The sequence below is a fragment of the Mustelus asterias genome, chromosome 3, assembly GCF_964213995.1.
Source record: "Mustelus asterias chromosome 3, sMusAst1.hap1.1, whole genome shotgun sequence".
NCBI classification, from domain to species: Eukaryota; Metazoa; Chordata; class Chondrichthyes; order Carcharhiniformes; family Triakidae; genus Mustelus; species Mustelus asterias.
Window position 1 is genome coordinate 144,909,239 of NC_135803.1, and position 24,765 is coordinate 144,934,003.

Below are 24,765 nucleotides of genomic sequence, written 5' to 3' on the forward strand. Positions count from 1 at the left end.
GGAGGACACTGGGTTGCAAGGGAGTAGAATAGACAGTATTACAGTTGATAAGGAGGATGTGCAGGATATTCTGGAGGGTCTGAAAATAGATAAATCCCCTGGTCCGGATGGGATTTATCCAAGGATTCTCTGGGAGGCAAGAGAAGTGATTGCAGAGCCTCTGGCTCTGATCTTCAGGTCGTCGTTGGCCTCTGGTATAGTACCAGAAGATTGGAGGTTAGCGAATGTTGTCCCATTGTTTAAGAAGGGGAACAGAGACTTCCCCGGGAATTATAGACCGGTGAGTCTCACTTCTGTTGTCGGCAAGATGTTGGAAAAAATTATAAGGGATAGGATTTATAGTTATTTGGAGAGTAATGAATTGATAGGTGATAGTCAGCATGGTTTTGTGGCAGGTAGGTCGTGCCTTACTAACCTTATTGAGTTTTTTGAGAAAGTGACCAAGGAGGTGGATGGGGGCAAGGCAGTGGACGTGGTATATATGGATTTTAGTAAGGCGTTTGATAAGGTTCACCATGGTAGGCTTCTGCAGAAAATGCAGATGTATGGGATTGGGGGTGATCTAGGAAATTGGATCAGGAATTGGCTAGCGGATAGGAAACAGAGGGTGGTGGTTGATAGTAAATATTCATCATGGAGTGCGGTTACAAGTGGTGTACCTCAGGGATCTGTTTTGGGGCCACTGCTGTTTGTAATATTTATTAATGATCTGGATGAGGGTATAGTTGGGTGGATTAGCAAATTTGCTGATGACACCAAAGTCGGTGGTGTGGTAGACAGTGAGGAAGGGTGTCGTAGTTTGCAGGAAGACTTAGACAGGTTGCAAAGTTGGGCCGAGAGGTGGCGGATGGAGTTTAATGCGGAGAAGTGTGAGGTAATTCACTTTGGTAGGAATAACAGATGTGTTGAGTATAGGGCTAACGGGAGGACTTTGAATAGTGTGGAGGAGCAGAGGGATCTAGGTGTATGTGTGCATAGATCCCTGAAAGTTGGGAATCAAGTAGATAAGGTTGTTAAGAAGGCATATGGTGTCTTGGCGTTTATTGGTAGGGGGATTGAATTTAGGAGTCGTAGCGTTATGTTGCAACTGTACACAACTCTGGTGCGGCCGCACTTGGAGTACTGTGTGCAGTTCTGGTCCCCACATTACAGGAAGGATGTGGAGGCTTTGGAGAGGGTGCAGAGGAGGTTTACCAGGATGTTGCCTGGTATGGAGGGGAGATCCTATGAGGAGAGGCTGAGGGATTTGGGATTGTTTTCGCTGGAAAGGCGGCGGCTAAGAGGGGATCTTATTGAAACATATAAGATGATTAGAGGTTTAGTTAGGGTGGATAGTGATAGCCTTTTTCCTCTGATGGAGAAATCCAGCACGAGGGGGCATGGCTTTAAATTGAGGGGGGGTAGTTATAGAACCGATGTCAGGGGTAGGTTCTTTACCCAGAGGGTGGTGAGGGATTGGAATGCCCTGCCAGCATCAGTAGTAAATGCGCCTAGTTTGGGGGCGTTTAAGAGATCCGTAGATAGGTTCATGGACGAAAAGAAATTGGTTTAGGTTGGAGGGTCACAGTTTTTTTTTAACTGGTCGGTGCAACATCGTGGGCCGAAGGGCCTGTTCTGCGCTGTAATGTTCTATGTTCTATGTTCTATGTTCTTACTCATTCACTTGCTCATTCACTCACTCACTCATTCACTCGCTCATTCACTCACTCACTTGTTCACTCACTCGCTCACTCACTCATTCACTCATTCACTTATTCACTCACTTGCTCATTCACTCACTCACACATTCACTCACTCATTCACTCTTTCACTCACTTGCTCACTCACTCATTCACTTGCTCGTTCATTCACTCATTCACTCACTCCCTCACTCCCTCACTCACTCACTCACTCACTCACTCACTCATGCACTCACTCGCTCACTCGCTCACTCACTCACTCACTCATTCACTCGCTCCCTCGCTCACTCACTCGCTCGCTCACTCACTCACTCGCTCGCTCGCTCGCTCACTCACCCGCTCTCTCACTCACTCACTCACTCACTTGCTCGTTCTCTCATTCACTCACTTGCTCACTCACTCACTCACTCACTCACTCATGCACTCACTCGCTCACTCACTCACTCACTCGCTCACTCGCTCACACTCACTCACTCGCTCACTCACTCACTCCTCGCTCATCCACTCACTCGCTTGCTCACTCACCCGCTCTCTCACTCACTCCCTCACTCACTCACTCACTCGCTCGTTCGCTCATTCACTCACTCGCTCACTCACTCACCCGCTCACTCACTCACTCACTCACTTGCTCACTCACTCAGTCATGCACTCAATCATTCACTCACTCGCTCACTCACTCGCTCATTCACTCGCTCACTCACTCACTTACTTGCTCACTCACCCGCTCTCTCACTCACTCCCTCACTCACTCACTCGTTCTCTCATTCACTCGCTCGCTCACTCACTTTCTTGCTCACTCACCCGCGCACTCACTCACTCGCTCACTCACTCGCTCACTCACTCACTCACTTGCTCACTCACTCAGTCATGCACTCAATCATTCACTCACTCGCTCACTCACTCGCTCGTTCACTCGCTCACTCACTCACCTACTTGCTCACTCACCCGCTGTCTCACTCACTCCCTCACTCACTCACTCACTCGCTCGTTCTCTCATTCACTCGCTCGCTCACTCACTTGCTCGCTCGCTCACTCACTTGCTCGCTCACTCACTCACTCGTGCACTCACTCACTCGCTCACTCACTTGCTCACTCACTCGCTCACTCACTCACTCACTCTGCACTCACTCACTCGCTCACTCACTCACTCACTCGCTCACTCACTCACCTACTTGCTCACTCACCCGCTCTCTCACTCACTCCCTCACTCACTCACTCACTCACTCGCTCGTTCTCTCATTCACTCACTTGCTCGCTCACTCACTCACTCGTGCACTCACTCACTCCCTCACTCACTCGCTCACTCACTCACTCACTCACTTGCTCACTCACTCAGTCATGCACTCAATCATTCACTCACTCGCTCACTCACTCGCTCATTCACTCGCTCACTCACTCACTTGCTCACTCACCCGCTCTCTCACTCACTCCCTCACTCACTCACTCACTCGCTCGTTCTCTCATTCACTTGCTCGCTCACTCACTTGCTCGCTCACTCACTCACTCGTGCACTCACTCACTCGCTCACTCACTCACTCACTCAGTCATGCACTCAATCATTCACTCACTCGCTCATTCACTCACTCACTCGCTCGTTCTCTCATTCACTCGCTCGCTCACTCACTTGCTCGCTCACTCCCTCACTCATGCACTCACTCACTCGCTCACTCACTCACTCACTCACTCAGTCAGTCATGCACTCAATCATTCACTCACTCGCTAACTCACTTGCTCATTCACTCGCTCACTCAGTCACTTACTTGCTCACTCACTCACTCACTCGCTCGCTCACTCACTCGTTCTCTCATTCACTCGCTCGCTCACTCACTTGCTCACTCACTCACTCACTCGCTCACTCACTCACCTACTTGCTCACTCACCCGCTCTCTCACTCACTCCCTCACTCACTCACTCACTCGCTCGTTCTCTCATTCACTCGCTTGCTCACTCACTTGCTCGCTCACTCCCTCACTCGTGCACTCACTCACTCACTCACTCACTCAGTCAGTCATGCACTCAATCATTCACTCACTCGCTCACTCACTCGCTCATTCACTCGCTCACTCACTCACTTACTTGCTCACTCACTCACTCGCTCGCTCACTCACTCGTTCTCTCATTCACTCGCTCGCTCACTCACTTGCTCGCTGACTCACTCACTCGTGCACTCACTCACTCGTTCACTCACTCACTCACTCAGTCATGCACTCAATCATTCACTCACTCGCTCACTCACTCGCTCATTCACTCACTCACTCACTCACTCACTCACTCACCATTAAAGGGCGTACACAGCCCCAGTCAAGAACGTTTAATGATGCTTGAGATCGAAGTATTCTCTGAGGAAAATCATGAGGTCCTTCTCCACCAGCCCATGCTTACTGCACCAAGAATTGCAAGCAACTGATCTGAATTGTAAAATGCTTGGCTGAGTTTATTGATGAAGCAATATTTTGGCAACTGCAACCATTTGGTCGGTCAAAATGTCTGGTTTTCAGCAAAGGGTTGATGAATATTGGCTGTGCAGTGCATGGAGCTATGGCTTTTTCTGCTTTTTTCATTAATTTAGGGAACCTGGGAAGACAGAATTGCATGATCTTTGCTCTCTGGTTAGCTTGATTCATGAAAAGATCGATTACTCTTTTCCTGTCCATGGCTTGGCCACTGGAGCTGCCAGTTAAACTGGCTGCCATCCATCTGCCCGCCCTCCTTATTCCCAGCACTAGATGAAGGTTCCAGTCAGGCAACTTCTGCAAAGTACACAAGTCCAGTTCTCAATGGTTGAAATGTGAGTGTCTATGGGAATTATCTATAAATGAACCATCTATTTGTGCAAGGTGATGGAGGATAAATATATCAATGGAATTGTCTTACCAAACCAAAGGTAATAGCAATCAGCAAGCCAAGGGGGTGACACGGTAGCACAGTGGTTAGCACTGCTGCCTCACAGCGCCAGGGACCCAGGTTCAATCCCAGCCTCAGGCCGCTGTCTGTGTGGAGTTTGCTCTTTCTCCCCGTGTCTGAACAAAGAACAAAGAACAATACAGCACAGGAACAGGCCCTTCGGTCCTCCAAGCCCGCGCCACTCTCTGGTCCAAACTAGACTGCGTGGGTTTCCTCTGGATGCTCCAGTTTCCTCCCACAGTCCAAGGATATGCGGGTTAGGTTGATTGGCCATGGTAAATTGACCCTAGTGTCGGGGGATTAGCAGGGTAAATGTATGACATTACAGGAATAGGGCCTGGGTGGGATTGTGGTTGATACAGATTTGATGGGCCGAATGGCCTCCTTCATTTCTGTAGGGATTCTATGAAAGTAATGATGGTAATTCATTCCCTTTCGCTGAGTCAGTGACACCATTTTTTAACATTATCATTTGAAATTGACACCAAGCCTCAAAAAGAGATATTAGGGCAGGCTACCAAAAGTTTTACCAAAGAAATAGGTTTAAAATAGTATCTTAAAAGATAAGGGAGAAGCAGAGATGTTTAACAAGTGTTTCTGTGACTATAGAAACCTATAGTCAGATTTCATGCTGGACAAAGGTGTTTGTATGTGTGGACGTTGGTTTCAAATCCAACTGGGATTTCATTGTGCCTAAAGAGAAATATGGCATGTAGAATAAATGTTGCAGATGTTGCTTAGCAACTAGAGGCCCTTGTAAAAAAAAATAGCTTTTCCTTTGTTCTCAATTTAACTGGAAATTAGGCAGTTGCAGATAGACAGCCAGATAGGGACCATCTCCTTCAACTTTGCTAAAGGCAGTTGGTGACAGGCAGCTAGAAAGGGAACATCTGTCTCGGCTTTGCTAGAAGAAAAGCCATACAAATGGGGTAATGGTTAAGAAAGCCAGTGCAGGAAATCTAAAGGACAGTTACTTAAGGAAACTAGAGAAATGAAGAACAGTTTGCAGGTGGTCTGAAGTTACAGAAACAAAGAGGAACTGGGAGCAGAACAAGGCATCATTCATTTCAAATCACAGGACTGAAAAGGAACTGGCCAATGAGAAGTCAGAAAGATATCTGAAGTGGTTCTAAGGTTTATGAGATCTTACTACAGTTTGTGAGAGGTTAATTGATATAATTGTGAAGCAACTGGTGGCTGGATATCGGAGTTTGTATGTAAAAGCAGTCAGGGCAAAGAAATCCTGAAGGGGTTGGTATAAAATCCTGGACTGGATTCGTTGGTAGTAGTGGAGTGTAAACTCTGTTTCGAAAGAGTCCTTTGAAGAATGTGAACTGGAATTCGGAATGCAACACCTGCTAATGGAAAGGCATATTACAAGAGAAGGTTTTAAAGCGTGTCTTTGGGGGTGGAGTTTGGAAACTCTCATGTCCCACTCACCTGGGGGATTCTGAGGAGAAATCCACAGACACTAACTTGGGTTCAGAGAGGTGTGTATTTGACCACAGCCATCTTGTGTGCTTAAAAGGAACGTTGTGTGTTAATGAGACTATTTTAGCTTCAAAAGGACTTTGTCATTTGTGTGAATCTTGAAACCTGTGTGTATTTGTTAAGCTAAGGGGGGCGGGGCGGGGGGGGAGGGGAGTAAAAGGAATATTGAATTTGAATCCACCTTTTACATGTTTAATAATTATTTTCTTGTTGTTAAAACTAATTAGCCATTCTGTGAATCTGTTCCTCCACATTTCATTCAAAAAAAGGAAAGGTTGTGGTCTTTTGAGGCAGTGTTCTATTCTGGGATCTTTCTGTGCAGTTATAACAATAACTGTGATTGGAACAGAAGGGAATTCCAGGATGTAGGCAGGCCTAAGCAGCCAAAGCACAGCTAATAATGTGGAGTGTATAAATTGGAGATACAAAAGTAAGCCAGAATTAGAGGAGCACAGATATCTGAGGGTTGTGGAGTTGAAGGAGATTACACAGATAGGGAGGGCTGGTGCCATGAGACGATTTAAAAACAAGGATGACAATTTTAAAATCAAAATGTTTGACTTGGGAGGCTTTGAACATTGATTCGTGTTAGGATAGGCGCATCAAAGGGTTCCAGATAGATCCATAGGATGCCCTCAGTACAGAAGGAGGCCATTCGGCCCATCGAGTCTGCACTGACTTTCCAAAAGAACATCTTGAAGTAGTAAGCAAGCCCACCACCCCACCCACCCACCCACCCACCCACCCCCTTGCCCCCCGCGCCACCCCCCCCTGTCCTATCCTCATAATCCTACCCATTTACTATGGCCAATCCTAACCAACACATCTTTCAGACTGTGGAGGAAACCGGAGCACCCGGAGGAAACCCACGCAGACATGGGGAGAATGTGCAAACTCCATACAGACAGTGACCCAAGGCCGGAATCGAACCCGGGCCCCTGGCACTGTGAGGCAGCAGTGCTAACCACTGTGCCACCGTGCCAATGATCAGCCATTTCAAAAATACATTCGCGGCTTTGTAATTGAAATGTTTAAAATAATTAAAGGATTTGATAGGGTAAAGACAAACTATTTCCAATGCTGGGGAATCCAGAGGAACTCCTCAATTCGGAACTAGGCTGTTCAGGGGAGATGTCAGGAAGCACTTCCTCCCACGAAAGCTGTAAAATCCAGAACTCTCAGCCTAAAACAACATGTTGAGTCTCGGGGGTTAATTGGAAATTCCCAATCTGGCATCGATAGATGTTTGTTATGCGAGGATGTTGAGGAATTTGGAGCCAAGTTGATTAAATGGTAAAATGCACAACAGCTACGATCTAATTGAATCGAGGGACTAAATGCTCTTCCGAGTCCATCAGATCAAAAATTAAAGGAGTCAATATATTCTAATATACATGAAAAAAATACTTCAACGATTGTGCATTTTAATATATTGTGGTGCACTGCCAAGTTGATAAGTTTAGGCAGCACGGTGGCACAGTGGTTAGCACTGCTGCCTCACAGTGCCAGGGACCTAAGTTCGATTCCAGGGTGGAGTCACAGTTTGTGCGGAGTTTTCACGTTCTCTCCGTGTCTGCACGGGTTTCCTCCGGGTGCTCCAGTTTCCTCACACAGTCTGAACGAAATTCTCCCTCAATCTACCCAAACAGGTGCCGGGGTGTGGCAGACGAGGGGATTTTCACAGTAACTTCACTGCAGTGTCAATGTAAGCCTACTTGTGACAATAAAAATAAGCTTAAAAATAAGTTTAAAACTTTAAACCATGGGCTGTCTGCATTGAACGCATGTTGAATATAGAATTCCTGGTTTAGTCCCAAAACTGGCCTTTGACACCATTTCTCCCAGGCTTGCATGAGTTACTTGAAACACCAACTACGCATTCTTATAAACTGACAGCTCAAAGGTTAGTACTTATCTTTAATACAGGGGAGCAAATTAACCTGAAGTGCAATCCAATGTGTGTGGGAGAGAACATAAACGTTAGCACAAGAGCAAATCTCTTCCAAGACAGCAAGAGGAAAGAGGCTGGTCCTAACAACTTAATTGAAGACCCCTAACCCAAGGTAGATTTCTTAATTTAATCATTTTTTTTCACCTTAATCTTAGCGGAATTCATTACCTTCAGCTCCCACCTGGATTAACTGACATCTCGGAACATCGCAGACAGGACTGGAGTAAAATTGTGAAGTAATTGGCTGTGGCATTATCACATTTGTGCTTTGCAAAGGTCAGGGAATTGTAAATTATCGAGCAGGTGAAAGAAAGGTGGAAGATGGTTTCGTGGATCTGCATTTGCTGTAGCTCAAGATTCTTCGGACAACCTCCTCAATATCTCGAAGGAGTGCACTCTACGATTCGAACCTGTAATTCACATTTCCTTCAGTGCGTCTCAGACTGAATTTCACTGTACTTTTACACTGAGGAACAATAGGGGGGGGCGGTACGGTGCTTAGCACTGCTGCCTCACAGTGCCAGGGAGCCGGGTTCAATTCCCGGCCTGGGTCACTGTCTGTGTGGAGTCTGCACGTTCTTCCCGTGTCTGCATGGGTTTCCTCTGGGTGCTCCAGTTTCCTCCCACAGTACGAAAGACATGCTGGTTATGTGCAATGGCCGTGCTAAATTCTCCCTCAGTGTACCCGAACAGGCACCAGAGCGTGGCGACAAGGGGATTTTCACAGTAACTTCATTGCAGTGTTAATGTAAGCCTACTGGTGACACTAATAAATAAACTTTTTTTTAATGAAGACAAAAGTAGGACAAATAAATTAGTGTCTAAAACTACCAAATTTTCTTTGGTACTCGAAATAATTCTGGGGTAAACTAGTTAAGCCACTAGTTATTTTAACTGTGTACAATCCTGTCACTGTTTAACAGGAAAGGTGTGAACGGGCTACAGAAGGTACTAAAGGGATTGATGAGTATGCTAGCAGGAATGTAGATTTTAGCAATGAGGAAGTATTGGATAAGCCAAAGTTGTTTTCATTAGAACAGAGGAGACGTAAATTGAACTGTGTAAGATTAAGGGGGACCAAGATATAGTGGACAGAAAATCCCTTAACAGTGAGACCAATAACCAGGAGGAAGAAACTTAAAGGAATTGGCAGAAAGATTAAAGGGGCATTCAGAAAAGATTATGGCCAGAATTCTCTGAGCGTTCACGCCAGTGGGATTTTCCAGTCCTGCCGGTAATGCCACCCCCGTCCCCGGGTTTCCCGCCAGCATGGGGTGACGTCAATGGGAATTCCCATTGACAGCAGCAGGACCAGAGAATCCCACTGCTAGCAATCAACACGTCACCTCCCGCCAGCGGGAAACACGCTATTGGGAAGCCGGAGAATCCTGCCCAATTTTTCCCTCAAAGGATGGAGCGGGTCTGGAACTCACTGCCTGAAATAAGGCAGAAACCATCAATGCTCTTAAAAAGTATGTGTACTTACACTGAACTGCTCATCCCTAAAGGGCGACAGACTAAGAACTTCGAATCCAGCCATGGCAGATGGTGGAATTTGATTTGATTTGATTTATTATTGTCACATGTATTAACATACAGTGAAAAGTATTGTCTCTTGCGTGCTAAACAGACAAAGCATACCGTTCATAGAGAAGGAAACGAGAGAGTGCAGAATGTAGTGTTACAGTCATAGTAGGGTGAAGAGAAAGATCAACTTAATGCAAGGTAAGTCCATTCAAAAGTCTGACAGCAGCAGGGAAGAAGTTGTTCTTGAGTCGGTTGATACATGACTTCAGACTTTTGCATCTTTTTCCCGATGGAAGAAGGTGGAAGAGAGAATGTCCGGTGTGCGTGGGGTCCTTAATTATGCTGGCTACTTTGCCAAGGCAGCGGGAAGTGTAGACAGAGTCAATGGATGGGAAGTTGGTTTGCGTGATGAATTGGGCTACATTCACGACCTTTTGTAGTTCCTTGCTTGCCGCCATACCTGGTATGGCAGATATGGCTCCTGCCATACCAGAGCAGATATGGCAGCATACCTGCTCTGCCCAGGTATGGCTCCTGGGCAGAGCAGGAGCCATACCAAGCTGTGATACAATCAGAAAGAATGCTTTCTATGGTGCATCTGTAACAGTTGGTGAGAGTCGTAACTGACATGCCAAATTTGATTCAACAAAAAATATCTGGGAATTAAGAATCTACTGATGACCATGAAACCATTGTCGATTGTCGGAAAAACCCATCTGGTTCACGAATGTCCTTTAGGGAAGGAAATCTGCCGTCCTTACCCAGTCTGGCCTACATGTGACTCCAGAGCCACAGTAATGTGGTTGACTCTCAACCGCCTTCTGAAATGGCCCAGCAAGTCACTCAGTACAAGGGCAACCAGTGATGGACAATAAATGCTGGCCAGCCAGTGATGCCCATGTCCCTCGAATGAATAAAAATAATTTTTGGCCCCTCCCACCCAGCGGGATATTATGGTCTGTATGAACTGAATGGAGATTTAGGTCGCCGCATCTGCCTTGGGTAGTGGGGGGGGAGGTTGGCGGGGGGCGGGGGGTGGTGGTGGGGTGGTGGAATACACACCACGGCAAAGCCGTAAAATCTTGGCCCTATGTTTTGAACATTGATACAGAGATGGCTGCGTAGTTATTTTCTGATGAATGCACCCATTCATCAGAATTTCAAATTGGACACGTTGGATGGCCTGGACCCCAGGACGAGTGATGGGGGAACATAGAACATAGAACAGTACAGCACAGAACAGGCCCTTCAGCCCACGATGTTGTGCCAAGCTTTATCTGAAACCAAGATCAAGCTATCCCACACCCTGTCATCCTGGTGTGCTCCATGTGCCTATCCAATAACCGCTTAAATGTTCCTAAAGTGTCTGACTCCACTATCACTGCAGGCAGTCCATTCCACACCCCAACGACTCTCTGCGTAAAGAACCTACCTCTGATATCCTTCCTGTATCTCCCACCACGAACCCTATAGTTATGCCCCCTTGTAATAGCTCCATCCACCCGAGGAAATAGTCTTTGAACGTTCACTCTATCTATCCCCTTCATCATTTTATAAACCTCTATTAAGTCTTCCCTCAGCCTCCTCCGCTCCAAAGAGAACAGCCCTAGCTCCCTCAACCTTTCCTCATAAGACCTACCCTCCAAACCAGGCAGCATCCTGGTAAATCTCCTCTGCACTCTTTCCAGCGCTTCCACATCCTTCTTATAGTGAGGTGACCAGAACTGCACACAATATTCCAAATGTGGTCTCACCAAGGTCCTGTACAGTTGCAGGGAGAAAGGACTTGATGCATTACGGGATAAGGACAGTGGACATTTGGATAAGTTGAAGCACATAGTCAGTGGAGGATGAAAGGCCAGACAGGACAGCACTGAAATAGTTGAGTATGAAGGTAAAAATGGACAAAATTTTCAGCAGCAGAAGTAACTTTCTGGTGATGGATGTAGCTGGCTTTTTGATAGAAAAGATATTGAACAATATTTTCTGGACTACCTGCCTGCCAATCTTGATGAAGTTGACCCACCGCTGCAGGTTCCCCAGCGACAGGATGGGCGAGCCAGGCAAAAACACTGCAGACAGGGGACTGGAAGATTCCACCAGCAGCCAATGGTGAACCACCTCTGTCACCTGGAAACATAGTAAGAAGTTTAACAACACCAGGTTAAAGTCCAACAGGTTTATTTGGTAGCAAAAGCCACACAAGCTTTCGGAGCTGCAAGCCGCTTCTTCAGGTGAGTGGGAATTCTGTTCACAAACAGAGCATATAAAGACACAAACTCAATTTACATGAATAATGGTTGGAATGCGAATACTTACAACTAATCAAGTCTTTAAGAAACAAAACAATGTGAGTGGAGAGAGCATCAAGACCGGCTAAAAAGATGTGTATTGTCTCCAGACAAGACAGCCAGTGAAACTCTGTGGGGGTTACAAATAGTGTGACATGAACCCAATATCCCGGTTGAGGCCGTCCTCGTGTGTGCGGAACTTGGCTATCAGTTTCTGCTCAGCGACTGTGCGCCGTCGTGTGTCGCGAAGGCCGCCTTGGAGAACGCTTACCCGAATATCAGAGGCCGAATGCCCGTGACCGCTGAAGTGCTCCCCAACAGGAAGAGAACAGTCTTGCCTGGTGATTGTCGAGCGGTGTTCATTCATCTGTTGTCGCAGCGTCTGCATAGTTTCCCCAATGTACCATGCCTCGGGACATCTTACTGTGTTTACCCCAGTCCAACGCCGGCATCTCCACATCATGACCTGGTAACATGCCAGGGGAGGTGGAGGGATGGAAAATCCCTCTCATTGAGTCTAAAAAATAAGTTTGGTGTCAAATAGGACTTGGAAATTTTGAACAGTTTGGTTCAACTTGAGACAATGGCCTAAATTCTCCAGTCTTCTAAGCCCCGCTACTTCTGCCAGCGAGAATGAAGAATTTGGCCAAATCTGCATCGACTGCAATGGGGCCGGGGAATCCCAACTGTGGGTGAGGTCGGAGAGTTCCAGCCAATAGCTGAAGGGCAGAATGTCATCACCATTCACGCCGGAGGGATCTTTGCATCCCGCTGCAGTGAAGAAATTTAGTTGGGCGCCACAGAGGGCGGCACGGTGGCACAGTGGTTAGCACTGCTGCCTCACAGCTCCGGGACCCAGGTTCGATTCCCAGCTTGGGTCACTGTCTGTGTGGAGTCTGCACGTTCTCTCCGTGCCTGCATGGGTTTCCTCCGGGTGCTCTGGTTTCCTCCCACACTCCAAAGATGTGCTGGTTAGGTGCATTGGCCATGCTAAATTCTCCCTCAGTGTACCCAAACAGGCGCCGGAGTGTCGCGACTTGGGGATTTTCACAGTAACTTCATTGCAATGTTAATGTAAGTCTACTTGTGAGTAATAAATAATAAATAAACTTTAAATTCTCCGACCTCGTGTGAACGGCTGGTAAGATGGCGCCTAAAGAGTGGGACGAAACGAGAAGCAAGGCGACAGAGTTTGTGACAGTGAATCAAGGGGTTAAGTGAAGTGATGGTGCTGGGAAGCTGTTCAACAATGTGGCATCAGTTTGCAGCAGGGAAGTGTCATTCCTCTGCTAGATCACCTGAACTGGTCTAATCAGCCACTGGGTTATGCAAAAGTTCGAAGGTGGCTCAGAGCATCAAGGCTTAAATAACAGATGCAACCATTTCAGCATGCTACTTCCTAGGAAAAATAAGTTGTTAAAAATCTAAATATTAATCATTTTTCATTAATTAAACTGCACGCAGTTGATTCTTATCCAATTACTATTTTAATTAATATTGTTTGGACTAAATCTAATTTATAAAATCTCTCAGAGGGTGAAATTGCTTTTTTTGGCAGTTGCAACTGAAAACTGGCAGCTTTACACCTCTGTCCGAGTCATCAAAGGCCAGTTTCACCTCACTCATGTAATTTCTAATTATCAGGTCACTACATGCAGCGAGATTTGTGTGTGTGAAGATTTCCTTACTTGATATTTCCACTATTACTTCTATAACATATTGGAAATCTTGACAGGAATAAAACAGACAATTTTAACTAATACATTCACTGCTGTTATGCACGGTGAACAGAGAAATCTGCACCCCCTCCCAGCCCTCCCCACCTAGGGACATAGGAGCAGGAGTAGGCCATTTAGTCAATTAGATTATGGTTAATGTGCGACTTAAGTCCATTGGGTCACCTTTGCCCTCCCATCTCTTAATATGTTTGGATGACAAAAATCGATCAATCTTAATTTTAAAAATTATTATTGATCTAGCATTAATTGCTGCTTGTGGAAGAGAATTCCAAACTTCGACCACCCTTTGTGTGTAAGGTGTGCCACTGAAAAGTCCGCCCCTACTTTTTAGACTTTGTCCCCAAGTGTTAGATACCCATTCAACAGCAATATTTTGCCTCTATTTAATCTAGCAATGTGTTTTCCTTAATATCATAAAATACCAATTACATCACCCCTTAGCCTTCTAAACTCCAGGCATTATAAACCTAGCTTGTGTAGCTCTCGAGGGAGTGCAGCAAAGGTTTACCAGACTGATTCCGGGGATGGCGGGACTGATGTATGAGGAGAGATTGATTAGGTTAGGATTGTTTTAGCTGGAGTTCAGATGAAAGAGGGAGATCTCATAGGGACTTACAAAATCCTAACAGGACTAGACAGGATAGATGCAGGGAGAATGTTCCCGATGGTGGGGGAGTCCAGAACTAGGGGTCACAGTCTGAGATTCAGGGTAGACCATTTGGGACGGAGGTGAGGAGATATTTCTTCACCCAAAGAGTGGTGAGCCTGTGGAATTCATTACCACAGGAAATAGAATCATAGAAACCCTACAGTGCAGAAGGAGGCCATTTGGCCCATCGAGTCTGCACCGACCACAATCCCACCCAGGCCCTACCCCCACATATTTACCCGCTAATCCCGCTAACCTACGGGGGACCCTCTGTGTGAAAGAATTGCCCCTCTGGACACTTTTGTATCTCTCCCCTCTCACCTTAAACCTATGCCCTCTAGTTTTAGACTCCCTTACCTTTGGGAAAAGATATTGACTATCTACCTTGTCTATGCCCCTCATTATTTTATAGACCTCTATAAGGTCACCCCTCAGCCTCCTACGCTCCAGAGAAAAAAGTCCCAGTCTATTCAGCCTCTAAGGGGCAATTTTTAACCTGGCCAATCAACCTAACCCACACATCTTTGGACTGTGGGAGGAAACCGGAGCACCCGGAGGAAACCCATGCAGACATGAGGAGAATGTGCAAACTCCACACAGACAGTGACCTGAGCCAGGAATCGAACCCGGGACCCTGGAGCTGTGAAGCAGCAGTGCTAACCACTGTGCTACCGTGCTGTCCCCTGTTGATGCCAAAATATTGAATGTATTCAAGAGACAGCTAGATGTATAGGCGAATGGGATCAAAAGTTATGGGGAGAAAGCAGGATTAGGCTAGTGAGTTGGATGATCAGCCATGATCGTGATGAATGGCGGAGCAGGCTCGAAGGACCAAATGGCCTCCTCCTGCTCCGACCTTCTATGTTTCATGTTTCTATAAAGTAATCCTTGGAGTCCAGATATTATTCTGGCAACCCCAAGCTATATTCCCTCCAAGGCCAATAAATCCTTCCTAAGGTATGGTGCCCAGAACTGCTCACAGTACAACAGTTGTGGCCTAATCAGGGCTTTGAATTGCTGAGGTATGACATCTAACGCTTTGCATTTTAATCTTATAGATATATAGAGCTGCATTCCATCAGCCTTTTTGAATAGTTTCAATACCTGTTCATGAAATGTTAATTATTCATGTTCCTGGACTCTGAAATCTCTGTGGACCTCTGCTTTTTCTAGCTTTTCACCAATTAGAATATATCCTGCTTTATCCTTTATAGAATCAAAGTGTATAATCTCATGTTTGCCTACATAGAAATCCATTTTCCATACTTTTGCTCATTCATTTAATGTATTGAAATTGCTTTGTAATTTCATATTGCTACTTGCGTGGCTTACAATGCCACCAATGTTTGTGTCATTGGAAAATGTGGATATGTGGCATTCTATCCAATCATCCATGTCCTTATTTGATTTGATTTATTATTGTCACATAAAGTCATAGAGTCATAGAGGTTTACAGCATGGAAACAGGCCCTTCGGCCCAACATGTCCATGCCACCCTTTTTTTTTAAAACCCCTAGGCTAATCCCAATTGCCCTCATTTGGCCCATATCCCTCTATACCCATTGTACCCATGTAACTATCTAAATGCTTTTTAAAAGATAAAATTGTACCCGCCTCTACTACTGCCTCTGGCAGCTTGTTCCAGACACTCACCACCCTCTGTGTGAAAAAATTACACCTCTGGACACTTTTGTATCTCTCCCCTCTCACCTTAAACCTATGCCCTCTAGTTTTAGACCCCCTTACCTTTGGAAAAAGATATTGACTATCTACCTTGTCTATGCCCCTCATTATTTTATAGACCTCTATAAGGTCACCCCTCAGCCTCCTACGCTCCAGAGAAAAAAGTCCCAGTCTATTCAGCCTCTCCTTATAACTCAATCCATCAAGTCCCGGTAGCATCCTGGTAAATCTTTTCTGCACTCTTTCTAGTTTAATAATATCCTTTCTATAATAGGGTGATCAGAATTGCACACAGTATTCCAGGTGTGGCCTTATCAATGTCTTGTACAACTTGAACAAGAGGTCCCAACTCCTGTATTCAATGTTCTGACCGATGAAACCAAGCATTAGGTTGGTACATGTATTAGTATACACTGAAAAGTATTGTTTCTTGCGCACTATATAGACAAGAATATACTGTTCATAGAGAAGGGAAGGAGAGAGTGCAGAATGTAGTGTTACAGTCATAGCTAGGGTTAGAGAAAGATCAACTTAATACAAGGTAGGTCCATTCAAAAGTCTGATGGTAGCAGGGAAGAAGCTGTTCTTGAGTCAGTTGGTATGTAACCTCAGACTTTTGTATCTTTTTCCCGACGGAAGAAGGTGGAAGAGGTACGTGGGGTCCTTAATTATGCTGGCTGCTTTGCCGAGGCAGCGGGAAGTGTAGACAGAGTCAATGGATGGGAGGCTGGTTTGCGTGATGGATTGGGCTACACTCATGACCTTTTGTAGATCCTTGCGGTCTTGGGCAGAGCAGGAGCCATACCAAGCTGTGATACAACTGGAAAGAATGCTCTCTATGACCTCAACACAGATCCTTGCAGGAAAGCATTAGTCATATCCTGCCATAGTACTTACCCATTATCCGCACTCTTTGGCTCCTGCCACTCAACCAATTTCCCGACCAGTTCAATAATTTGCCTTCAAATCCATCAGTCTCAAATATAGCTAAATGTCCCTTTTGAGGGTCTTTATCAAGTGCCTCCTGGAAGTCCCGATAAAAAACATCCCTCGGCGTGCCCTGGTCCACTACATCAGTCACCTTTTCAAAAAGTTTAATTAGGTTTGTCAGGATGGCTTCTCCTTTATAAATCCACGCTAGCTCTCTTTAATCAACTCAAAACTCAATGACCCGATCCACAATTATTGACTCTGGTAATTTACAGATAACTGAAATTAAACTGTTAGCTGGCTTAAATTGTTAAACCGTTTTTCCGGACTTCTTTCTCATTGCTAAATCGAATGTAGCCTGCCTCCTTCCCGATTCTAGCACATGTTGTTGCAGAAATCTGTCCGAGACACACTCAAGAAATTTACCACCTTCCTGCAATGTGCTACTCTGCTGGTCCCACTCTGTATGAAAGTCTGCCTTTACGACACGCTTGTCAGATTACTGCATTTATGAAATCTACTACTTTATGTCTCCACCAAGGGGGCTCTTTACAGAACTCCTATTACAGTCTTAAATCTATTCCTTAATTCTCCCCGTAAAGTTTCTGCTGACTGTTTACTTCTCATTATATCCCCTCTTATAATGGAAGCAATTTCATCCTTCAGCTGGCTGGAGACTGGAATTGTAGGCTTCACTTTTCACTTGGGACTGGTGTTGCAAGATGGCATGCAGAGATTGAGTCAATTCTGTAAGCGATGGTACAAAATCTTCCAGCAAAGTCAAGTTAATGGGTAGGTTGGCCTGCCTGTCTTACAACACCAGGTTAAAGTCCAACAGGTTCATTTGGTAGCAAAAGCCACTAGCTTTCGGAGCGCTCGCTGCTCCTTCGTCAGGTGAGTGGGATTTCAGTTCACAAACAGGGCATATAAACACACAAACTCAATTTACAAAATAATGGTTGGAATGCGAGTCTTTACAGGTAATCAAGTCTTAAAGGTACAGACAATGTGACCGGAGAGAGGGTTAAGCACAGGTTAAAGAGATGTGTATTGTCTCCAGCTGGGACAGTTAGTGAGATTTTGCAAGCCCAGGCAAGTCGTGGGGGTTACAGACAGTGTGACATGAACCCAAGATCCCGGTTGAGGCCGTCCTCATGTGTGCGGAACTTGGCTATCAGTCTCTGCTCAGCGACTCTGCGCTGTCGTGTGTCGTGAAGGCCGCCTTGGAGAACGCTTACCCGAAGATCAGAGGCCGAATGCCCGTGACCGCTGAAGTGTTCCCCAACAGGAAGAGAACACTCTTGCTTGGTGATTGTCGAGCGGTGTTCATTCATCCGTTGTCGTAGCATCTGCATGGTCTCCCCAATGTACCATGCCTTGGAACATCCTTTCCTGCAGCGTATCAGGTAGACAATGTTGGCCGAGTTGCAAGTGTATGTACCGTGTACTTGAATGTATGTACCGAAAGCTAGTGGCTTTTGCTACCAAATAAACCTGTTGGACTTTAACCTGGTGTTGTGAGACTTCTTACTGTGTTCACCCCAGTCCAACGCCGGCATCCCCACATCTTTGTGTCTTACCAGTGGGATATTAAGCAGCAGATTGGCTGTGAAGACCAGAGATGACTGTTCAGAAGCTTGGGTTATCTGACTTTCCTTCTCCACAATGACTTCAAAAGGGATGTTCACCCAGAGTTGGAAATTGCCTTTGGTTTCAGGACTGATAATGTCTAAGTCATTAGTGGTTGAAAGGGGTGCCATCTATGTTTGGGGTCTGGCAATGGGAAGCCATTGTCTCAGCGGATCCACAGACTCTGCTAGCAAGGTTAGCTTATCAAATGTAAATTATCTCCCTGCAGTTTCCTTTGTAATTGGTCTGAACAGTCCCAGGTGTGACGGGAGTCTGTTAATAGCTTTCTATGGTTAACAAGGTGCGCCATTCCAAAAACTGAGAAAATAATTACTTTGTCCTTGAAACTCTTTGGGAATAGCCCCCAGACAGAAGGCCAACCCAGTGATCAGGTGACTTACAGCAACCATCTTAATCTTCTATGTTCAGCAGAAAAAGACCGGTTTTAAAAAGAAATAAGGATAACATTTTTAATCTCTCCATGTCACAAGAACCCAACAATCACTAAAGGTACTCCTCACCTTCTATGATTATCCCTATTATTTTGTAGACCTTATAACCTGTATTGTTTGGTTCCAAGTTCTGACAATTTTCCTACCCCAGTGCTTGATGGCCAAACAAAGTACATTCATAATGTGGCCAAAAAGGTTGATTATCAAGCAGCAAATCCTTCCAATGCATGCCAATGGCAGGCTTCAGGTGATGAAGGAGCAGCGCTCCGAAAGCTTGTGCTGCTAAATAAACCTGTTGGACTTGAACCTGGTGTTGTGAGACTACTTACTGTGCCTACCCCAGTCTAATGCTGGCAACTCCACATAATGGCAGGCAGTAAGGGCGGGGGGGGGGGGGAAGAGATTCCTGATCATCCATATCACAAAAGGAACATTGAAGTCCCTACCATAATTATCTAAAGCTCCAGACTACAACACGCATGTAAAAGTGTCCGTGCGGGATTTTCCAGCTGCGCTCACCCCAAGGCTGGAAGTTCCCACCTGAAGACCACAGATCTTTGCATGGTCCGCCCTGGCCCGTTATGATTCCCCTGACAGGTGGGATGGGAAAATTCTGCCCTACGTTTCCACAGCAACACAGATTTCCTGAGTGAACTATAACACAATTTTTTAAAACTTTTCTTTTTATCTGCTGAAATCTCTTCCCTTTCATTTGTTTTTGAACTATTATTAATACTGTCTTTTCCACCTGAACTTTCCACCCTATAGTTTAAAATTGTTAGTAACTGTTGTATGTATCCTTTCTACTAGGACTCTGGTCCCAGCTTGCTTCAGGTGAAGCTCATTCCAAAGATTTTCTTCCTACCTGTCCCAATCCTGTGCTGGTGTCCCATGAACTAGATCCCAATTTCACAAAGCACTCCTGCAGACAGGTGTTTGCCGAGTTAACCTGCGTATCCAGGAGCCAATTTCCATGTGAAATGATCCAGAGATTCTAAGCCTTGAGGTTCTGTTCTTTAATTTAGCTTCTAGTTCTTGTTACTCTCCAGACAGGATCTTTATCAATCCCACGTTGTTGTTCTCAACATGGGTCACAAGTGGATCCTCCCCCCTGCCGCTCCCATATCTTTTCAAACAGTTTTGGAACCAGACAGACAATACATCATGTAGAAATTTCGAGTCAGCTTAAAAGATGCTGAATGTCCCTCTGAGGACCGAATCCCCTACAACGACCCCACATTACCCTCCCTCTCCTCCTCCCTGCTTTGAACAGCTTCCTGCTCTGTGGCGCATTGGCCACATTCAGGCTGTCATAGAAATGTAGAAAATAGAAACAAGAGTAGGCCATTCGGCCCTTCGAGCCTGCTCCGCCATTCATTTTGATCATGGCTGATCATCAAATTCAATATCCTGATCCCAGCTTCCCCCCCATATAAAGTTTATTTATTAGTCACAAGTAGACTTACATTAACACTGCAGTGAAGTTACTGTGAAAATCCCCTAGTGCCACAGCCTGGCACTTGTTCAGGTACACTGAGGGAGAACTTAGCATAGCCAGTGCACCTAACCCATTCATCTTTGGAGTGTGGGATGAAACTAGAGCACCCGGAGGAAACCCACACAGACACGAGGAGAACATGCAAACTCCACACAGACAGTGACCCAAGCTGGGAATCGAACCCAGGTCCCTGGAGCTGTGAGGCAGTAGTGCTAACCACTATGTCACCATGCTGCCTCTTGATATCCTTTGATCCCTTTAGCCCCAAGGCCTACAGCTAATTTAATAGTCTTTTGCTTTGTCCTCACAGATAGCAAGTACATTGTACCACTGTACCTGTTAAAAAGGATCAATTTTTGCAGATCCCTAGTCCTCATCTAATTGCATTCCCCTTATTCTGCATAATGTCTGTCACATCAACCTGAATCTGCACCTTTCTATGACATCTGATCACAGTCTGGAGCAAACGGTATAGATACTGCTACCCCTGTTTTTGTGATGGAGTCTCTCCAACTCCAGCTCAATGATTCTGAGCTAGAGAGATTTGGGATGGAGGCAGGTCGTGTTCACTTTGGACAGTCTCACTGCCCACAAGTTCCCACAAGCTAGAGTCCAGACACACAAACTGCTCTAACATAAAAGCAAAATACTGCAGATGCTGGAATCTGAAACAAAAACAGAAAATGCTGGAAAATCTCAGCAGGTCCGACAGCCCCTGTGGGGAGAGTGTAGAGCCAACGTTTCAAGTCTGGATGACCCTTCCTCAGGGCAGCTCTGATGAAGGGTCATCCAGACACAAAATGTTAACGCTGTTTTCTCTCCACAGAAGCTGTCAGACACACTCGCTGCTCTGTCAGTTTGCAGGCTGTATCATTTACATCTACTTCTTAGTTTCTGAAGTCTCTGTTTCTTTTTTCTGCACATTAACTTGCACTGAAAACTAAAGCACCGGACAAAGACTTTAAGGACTCACTGCCTCAAGCTATCAAGAACACTTACAATTGTTAGAGGCAAACACATTCTTCCCCCTCTGCACTGGATTCCGAATTGCACTAAATTTACACTATGTTTGTGACGCGCTGTGTTCTGCGATCACTTTGCTCACTACTCCAATCACCTACAGTGAACAGGGGAAGAAGATTTTTCTGGAAATTGCAAACACTGGAAAACTTCCTACTGGGTTCATGAGGTCACTCGTGTCTGACCAGACACACTGACCGGTGTTTTACGATCTCGCTCGGATGAGGCTCGTAAAATCCCGCTCGAAGGCCAACGGAGAATTCCATTCTGCGAGCTTGGCCCACCCTGATTCCGGGGCAGGCGAGGCGGTAAAACTCCGGCCACTGTGTGTGACACTTTGTGGTGATGTAGGGCAGTATATAATGGAGGCGACAAGCATCCCAAGGCCAGTCCCTCGATCATGCACTGACTGCCTTTGAATAAGGGACGCCCCCCCTTTCTCTGCCACCCTCCCAACCCAGAAGCCCACAAGCAATTCCGGGCTTCTCACATGACGAGTGTCCTGGGTGAATACCACCAGCGATGGGATGGGGCAGTTTAAGTGGACATCAGTTTGCCCACTTAAGGGCCTCAGTTGGTGGTGGGGCATACACGAGCCTTCTGAGGGCAGAGGAGGCCGGATGATGAGGAACTCACTCGCTACCCTCCTGTCCAATTCATTGTCCGCCCACCATCAGGACCCACTTCGGGAGAAGACACTAAAACCTACAACCACCAACAATCAATCCAAACTAGAAATGGCTGTTCTTGGCATCATAGAAAGTCACTTAGAATAATTTTCTTTGCACCACGGTGGATGATTTAACAAGAATGAATTTGTGCCAGAAAATAAACAATTGAAGGAATGTTTGTGTGAGATAAGAGGTAAACATTGCCATTTTCATTACAGCATTTGGTTTGCTGTGTGTGTTTTTGCTGTTTACTTTATCTTTTGGGTTTTATTTGCCCCCAATTTTTATTCTGCTCTTTCATATTTTCTTGGTTAAGGTCAGACCAGGAAACTCCAATGATTACCAATCTGGAAGATGAAGCAGATTCCAAACCCCGACTGCGGAAACCTGACTATCATGTGGACCGGCCGATTATGGATGAGGACTGTTTGGAGGCGGTGGCAGGAAGGATTGAAAGAACCGAGGTTTCATTAAAAGATAAAGTGAAGGAAAATCTGAGGTAAGCAGTTGGATTTTTACTGTTAAGAGCACGTCCAATTGTAGTTGGTTGAGAAAACTGAGCTGAACAATCCTTTCTGAATTAAAAGTTCCACAGAGCAGACAACTCACTGATGAGTTGTCACTTTTTAGACATTCCCACGTGTCCAGGCAACAGTGGCACAGTGGTTAGCACTGCTGCCTCACAGCGCCAGAGACCCAGGTTCAATTCCAGCCTCAGGTCCCTGCCTGTGTGCTGTTTGCACATTCTCCCCGTGTCTGCGTGGGTTTCCACCAGATGCTCCGGTTTTCTCCCACAGTCCTAACATGTGCAGGTTAGGTTGATTGGCCATGTTAAATTGCCCCTTAGTGTTAGGGAGAATAGCAGGGCAAATATGAGGGATAGGACCTGGGTTAGGATTGCTGTTGGTGCAAGCTCGATGGGCCAAATGGTCTCCTTTTGCACTGTAGGGATTCTTCTATGATTTCTTTGGCAGGGCTTTGTTTTCAAAGAAAAAGTGAATTTCACCTGAATGAAATGTAGTTGAAAGAATTTCATTCTATGACATGAACATTCCTAAGCCTCATTGAGCACAATTAAAAAGGATGAAAGACCTGCATTAAACTAGAGTCTTTCATGACCCCGAGAGTTCTTAAAGCACTTTCTAACCAATGAAATACTCTTTGAGGTGCAGTTACTGTTGTAATGTAGGAAATGCAGCACTCAATTTACACACAGCAAACTCCCACAAATGCAATGTGATCATGACGGGGTCATCGATCTCAGTGATATTGGTTGAGGAATATTGTCCCAAGAGGGTCGGTTACCATCCCTAATTGGATGGTAACCCCGGCAGCCACCTCTTGATTGGCTGCCACCAGCAATATGTTGCCTTGGATCCTGTTGGCAACCAAAGCATGGTTAGCTTATAGAATCATAGAATCCCTACAGTGCAGAAGACACCATTCGGCCCATCAAATCTGCACTGACCACAATCCCACCCAGGCCCTATCCCTATAACCCCATGCATTTACTTTAGCCAATCCCCCTGACACTAAGGGGCAATTTAGCATGGCCAATCCATCTAACCCGCACATCTTTGGACTGTGGGAGGAAACCGGAGCACCCGGAGGAAACACACGCAGACACAGGGAGAACGTGCAAACCCCACACAGACAGTGACCCAAGTCAGGAATCGAACCCGGGTCCCTGGCGCTGTGAGGCAGCAGTGCTAACCACTGTGCCATCGTGCCGCCCCCGTTCCACGTTCAGCTTCAGCGGCAGGACTTTAATATTAGCAGTAAAGTTTAGTCCTGAATGTCCACCTACGCCTGACAGAAATCTCAAAGCCACGGGGTAAATACATCACCCAGTTTTGTGCTGAGCCGGACAAACCCTGGAAGGTCTATCTTGATTAAATTGCTGTCACCTACGGTAGTTTTGGTGTCAGCTGATCAGTATCCAGAGGGAAAACATACTCATGCTTCTACTGATGATCATTGTCCAGTGAAAAGTGCATGAAAGTGTACATGTGGCACATCAGTTGTGTGGAAGAGTCTTGGGTTCAGCCACCGACAGCTGAAAGGCCTGTCACCATTTCATTTGCCTTATAGTTGAGCACTGGCTGCATTGGGGATGTACTGGGGAGTAGCGTGGCGGGGTGGCAGGGAGTGGCGGGGCTGGTGGTGGGATAATTTGGTGAGGGATGGAGGTATAATCTGAAAATGTATCTCCGTAGGAGAGGTCACTTTTGGCAGAAAATAGAGAAAACATTACGATGGTTATCCCAAGGGTGGTAGATTGAATCCCTACAGTGCCAAAGGAGACCATTTGGCCCATCAAGCCTGCACCTACACTCTGACAGAGACACAGGTCATTTCCCCCACCCTATCCCCGTAACCCCACACATTTCCCATGGCTAATCCATCTAACCTACACATTTTGGGATACGAAGGGGCAATTTAGCATGGCCAATCCACCTCACCTGCACACCTTTGGACTGTGGGAGGAAACCAGAGCACTGGAGGAAACCCACGCAGACACGGGGAGAATGTACAAACCCCACGCAGTCGCCCAATGCTGGAATTGAACTCGGGTCTCTGGCACTGTGAGGCAGTGGTACTAACCATTGTGCCATCGTGCCATGCATAATGAGGGAGCACTGCATTGTCAG

At 46.0% G+C, this 24,765-nt stretch overlaps 1 protein-coding gene across 1 annotated transcript in view; it reads left to right on the forward strand.

The window, feature by feature from the left end:
- The first annotated feature begins 8,035 nt into the window (after positions 1-8,035).
- Positions 8,036-24,765, forward strand: part of slc26a6.2 (solute carrier family 26 member 6, tandem duplicate 2) — a 98,769-nt gene continuing 82,039 nt past the window's right edge. The window contains exons 1-2 of the mRNA XM_078209854.1: positions 8,036-8,137; positions 22,431-22,613. Coding sequence (XP_078065980.1) covers positions 22,450-22,613 — 164 coding nt within the window. The 5' untranslated portion in view covers positions 8,036-8,137; positions 22,431-22,449. The remainder of the gene's footprint in view (positions 8,138-22,430; positions 22,614-24,765) is intronic.